A 5,099-nucleotide genomic window follows, 5' to 3' on the forward strand; every position below is an offset into this window, starting at 1 on the left:
ACCAGACCTGGCTTTGGGTGCTGCTGGGTGCCATATTGATGGGTAAAGCAGAAACTCAAGAAGGAAGTGACTTTACATCATTCAGGCTGATGCCCAAAGCAGAGGGCACACAGTTGGAAGTGAGATAAGAGGCACCCTTGAGTGGCTCCATACAAAGGACGATAAACTGAAAACACTCACCATTGTGGGATCAAGTGAAATAATTACGTACCCATGCTCCATCAGGTCCAAACAATTCTAGGAAGTTGCCAATAAATTCCCTTGACTTCTCTTCCCACTTTTGAATTAGATCATGGCTCTTTTCTTCCACTCTGTTCACAAATTCCTTTGATCTTTCCTCTACATTCTTGACTTTTTCCTTCATTTTGTCTACCTGGTTCTGGAAACGGTACCTCTTCTCCTGGTGAAAGTTTACAGGAAAAAAAAAAAAAGATTTATCCAAGAGGACATGAGGGAGATCAATCATTCACATTAAAGTTCACGTTTTATTTCAATTTGTATTTGTTCCCAACCTAAAGAGTCAAGATGTTACCATTTCCCAAGGGCTAGGTTGATAGGAGGGCACACGTCTTGCAAGAAAAGTCATCTGCCATTAATCCATTTGGATATGTAAAGGGAAGCACCAGTGGTTTTAATATCTTCTTTCTTTTAAATGGCTTTGAGTTGGATTCACTTATATAAGAGGAAACTAAAAAACACACAGCTGTCTTTTGTTCTGGGTAGATATTGGGCATATAACCCCATTCAATTCTGCCAGGACTTAGACAAAAGTATGAATTATGCACAGTGACTGTTCAGAAGCTGCCTGTGTTCTCCGTTTTACTGGGATATAGTTAAAACAATATTGCTTGAAATAAGTGGGCCATTGACTGGGCCTTGGAACTTGTGTGTTATACTAAAATTTCCACTGTAATGATATTTTCCACTACGCTAATTCAACTGTATTGATTTCCTTGGTGGCGATGAAAGCTTTTGTACTGATAGTTTCTCTAGACTCAGATTTTGTTCTTCTTATAAGTCTTTCTGAAGCAATGTCTACTTATGTGCTTGGAAGCCATTATATGCTGGGCAAGTCACATGTCACCTCTAAACCTCAGTTTTCTCATCTGTAAAATGGGGATGATAATCATCCCTACCTTAGAGTTGCTGTGACAGTGCATGCAAAGCGCTTGGCACAAAGCATAGTATTTACTAAATGCTCAGTGTGTGTTGGTTGTTTCATTAGTATTAAGTGGTGGAGGCATTTGTCTTTCTTACCTGATGAGAGCAATGTTAAAACCATGAAAATAACATGAGACAAAGGCTCTTCCTCCATGAAATCATGATGTTTCTCCTAAAGGGGTAGGAAGGCTTATCATGTTTCTTTACTATGTGGGACTAAAGTTCATTTTATGTTTCAGAAATTTTTTTTTGAGATGGATTCTCACTCTGTTGCCCAGGCTGGAGTGCAAAGGCACAATCTCAGCTCACTGCAACCTCTGCCTCCCAGGTTCAAGTGATTCTCAGCCTCCTGAGTAGCTGGGATAATAGGCGTACACCACCACACCCAGCTAATTTTTTGTATTTTTAGTAGGGACAGGGTTTCACCATGTTGGCCAGGCTGGTCTTGATCTCCTGATCTCAAGTGATCCACTCGCCTCAGACTCCCAAAGTGCTAGGATTACAGGCATGAGCCACTGTGCCTGGCCTGTGTTTCAGAATTTTTTGAAGCTATATGTGTTGCCACTGATACATATATATACACATATATATGCTATGGGGGGTCATTCTATCTTCTATGACTTACTATGTGACCTTAGGTGAGTTGTTCAACTTCTCTGGGACTCTGTTTCCTCATCTCTATGTTGGACATAGTCATCACACCCACCTCGTAGGCTCATGATGAGGATTAAATGAGGTAATCCAAGTAAAACACTTGCATCACTCTTTTCCACAGTTTATTCTGCACTGGAAATAGTAACTATATATGGCTCTCAGGCCAGCACAGAATAGCTGAATGAGCACTGTACCTGGGAGTCATGAGACTGGGAAGTTGCTGCCGCCTCTACCTCTCCCTGACCTGAAGGACCTTGGCCAGGCCCCCTTTCTGGACTCAGCTTTCCTCATCTCTAAATTGAGGGACCTGGACTGGGTGACTGACTGGCATCAGGTCGCTGTCATCTCTGAGGTTCCATGATTCGTCTACACGCCCATGCAATACATTACATTTCATCTCTGAGCTGCAGCCAGGTTTGCCGTCACAGGAAGGCAGCAAGTGCGTGTGAACTGCCTGCACGGTTCCTTGAGCTAAGTGGCTTATCTAAACGCCGTTTAAAGAGAGTGAGCAATAACTTTTGGAAATGGCTTGACATGCTTGGATGGTTGACCGAATTCAATTTAAAAGAACAGACAGTTTAATTTATTGAAATAACCAGGGCTTTATTCTCTATCAGATACTAAATAATCACTTTGACTGAATTATGTGCAGCCACTTGTTCTGGTGCCACTCAAACCCGACATTTTCTGACACTTCTCAACATTTTGTTGCCCAGCTTATATGAAGTCACAGAGCCTAGACTCTCAATGCTCCCTGCCTTGTAAAGATAATTCATGATCACTAATTCACAATTAATGAGCCCCTCCTATATTGAAGGTACCAATGGTCAATCGTGTGAGCTATTGGATAATTATGGCTACATTTAATTTTAAGTATCTAGTTTTGAAGATGAATCATCCTTTGAAAAGGAAGCATCTACTGTGGGGGGTTGGAATTCTGTATGTATGGAGGGTTCTTATTTTAATCAAAGATATCGGCCCCTCAGAGGACAGGCAAATATAGTTGTTCAGAACCACTAACATCACCTCTAGCAAATGGGCTACCTTCTTTGCTTTATAACGGCTTATTTTGCTTGTTTTAAATTTATTGTTATTATTATTATATAAAAAACGGCATCCTGAGGGAATCTAAGTCACTGTTAATATTCTTTGTCTACTATAAAGACACATGCACATGTATGTTTATTGCAGCATTATTCACAATAGTAAAGACTTGGAACCAACCTAAATGTCCATCAATGATAGATTGGATAAAGAAATTGTGGCACCTATACACCATGGAATACTATGTAGCCATAAAAAAGGATGAGTACATGTCCTTTGCATGGACATGGATAAAGCTGGAAACCATCATTTTCAGCAAACTGACATAGGAACAGAAAACCAAACACTGCATATTCTCACTCATAAGTGGGAGTTGAACAATGAGAACACATGGACACAGGGAGGGGAACATCATACACCAGGGCCTCTTCGGGGGTAAGGAGCAAGGGGAGGGATAGCTTCAGGAGAAATACCTAATGTAGATGATGGGTTGACGGGTGCAGTAAACCACCATGGCGCATGTATACCTATGTAACAAACCTGCACGTTCTGCACATGTACCCCAGAACTTAAAGATTGTTTTAACAATTGCTCTATTATTAAACTAACAGCAGCTCTGTGGGAACAATATGGTAGAATTACAAAAGGAAGCCAAAAGCTTTAGGCTTTATTTAAGCAGCTGTAATTTCTTTGGACAATACAAAATGGCCATTAAGGTTTCTAATGAGCATCTTTAAGGCCTTAATCGAATGAAATTTTTAAAACATTAGAACAAAAAAGTTTATCTGGGTTTAGCTTTTCATTGCTTCTGCCTTCCTCCCTTTACTTTCAGCAGAAGATAACTCTTGCCTTTTACAAGGGGCAGATCTCCAAGAAACCCTTCAACCAAGTCTAAAAACTCTAAAGAGAGAGTTTGGGGTAAGAGGAGGGGAGCAAGGAAGCACCTTTATAAAATATGAAGCTCACTACCTGTGTTCTTTGGTAAATTTATGTTACCCCTGTGGACACTGGTTTTGTCATCTATAAAATGGGGATAATAATACATCATGGGTTATTGTGTGGGTTAAATGAGACAATAAATACAAAGCATTAAGGACATTGCACAAGCATGATGGCAAATTCCCGTAATCCCAGCTACTCAGGAGGCTGAGGCAGGAGGCTCACTTGAACCCAGGAGTTCAAGACCACTCCGGACAACACAGTGAGACTCTGCCTCAAAAAAAAAAAAAACAAAAACAAAAAAACGAGCTAAATCAAACTTAAAATATTATACATAGTAAGACCCATCTCTACAAAAAAGAGAGAGAGAGAACACTGCATAGCACTTAGTAAGTGCTCAATAAACAGCAGCAGTGGTGGCAGTGGTGGTGTGACATGGTGGTCTTCAGAGAGTTTGAGGTGGCATGCTTACATTAATAAAGCTGACATTCAGTTCCTTGGCTGTGTACCCTCTCTGGAGGTTGCGTCGTGCATAAACATCATAGTCACGAACAATTCTGGTAATGATGTCTGATGTTGAGATGCCTTCTGTTCTCTGTGTTGGAACAAACATCCCTGTTCAAGTAGAAAAGAGCAGATAGAGGAAAAATTAAGATCGCCTCAGTTAACCCATCTCTTTTAATGGTCCCGTTTTCTAAGACAAAGTTGCCAATGAACCCTTTATGTCTGGCCCCAAGTGACTCTTCCAGCCTCAGTGCTATGGAATTTCTCCCTACCTTAAAAGCTACATGTTGATCATCTCAGACCTGTTTCCAGGATGCACCATGTACTTGCCTGGCCCCCGTTGTTTGCCCATGTTGAGCCTTTCCTTTCTGGCCTGAATACCCCTTCTCTGCTCATAGTAACTGCAAAGCTCTTCCTCATCCTGCAAAGTCCAGCTTCAAGGTTATGCCTCTGGGAAGTCTTTTCTGACATCACCAGGCAGAATCCACAACATTCAGAACCTAACTTACCTTTCATTAACAAAAACACTGGGCCAGGTATGGCAGCTCATACCTATAATCCCAGTACTTTAGAAGGCCGAGGCAGGTAGATCATTTGAGTCCAGGAGTTCGAGACCAGCCTGGGCAACATGGCAAAACCCAGTCTTTACAAAAAATACAAAAATTAACTGGGTGTGGTGGCACACGCCTGTGGTCCCAGCTACTTGGGAGACTGAGGTGGGAGGATCACTTGAGTCCAAGGTCAAGGCTGCAGTGAACAGTGACTGTGCTACCTCACTCTAGCCTGACCCTGTCTCA

General features: G+C 41.6%; 1 protein-coding gene across 5 annotated transcripts in view; it reads right to left on the reverse strand.

The window, feature by feature from the left end:
• The window catches only part of PCYT1B (phosphate cytidylyltransferase 1, choline, beta), a 101,843-nt gene that overhangs the window by 13,298 nt on the left and 83,446 nt on the right, over positions 1-5,099 (reverse strand). For all 5 annotated transcript variants that reach the window (XM_017516463.2, XM_017516462.1, XM_037734220.1 and 2 more), the window contains 2 exons: positions 4,271-4,413; positions 212-400 (listed from right to left, as the gene is read on the reverse strand). In XM_017516463.2, the coding sequence (XP_017371952.1) occupies positions 212-400; positions 4,271-4,413 (332 nt within the window). The remainder of the gene's footprint in view (positions 1-211; positions 401-4,270; positions 4,414-5,099) is intronic.

Source organism: Cebus imitator, unplaced genomic scaffold (genome assembly GCF_001604975.1).
Source record: "Cebus imitator isolate Cc_AM_T3 unplaced genomic scaffold, Cebus_imitator-1.0 Scaffold589, whole genome shotgun sequence".
In the NCBI taxonomy this organism is placed as follows: domain Eukaryota; kingdom Metazoa; phylum Chordata; class Mammalia; order Primates; family Cebidae; genus Cebus; species Cebus imitator.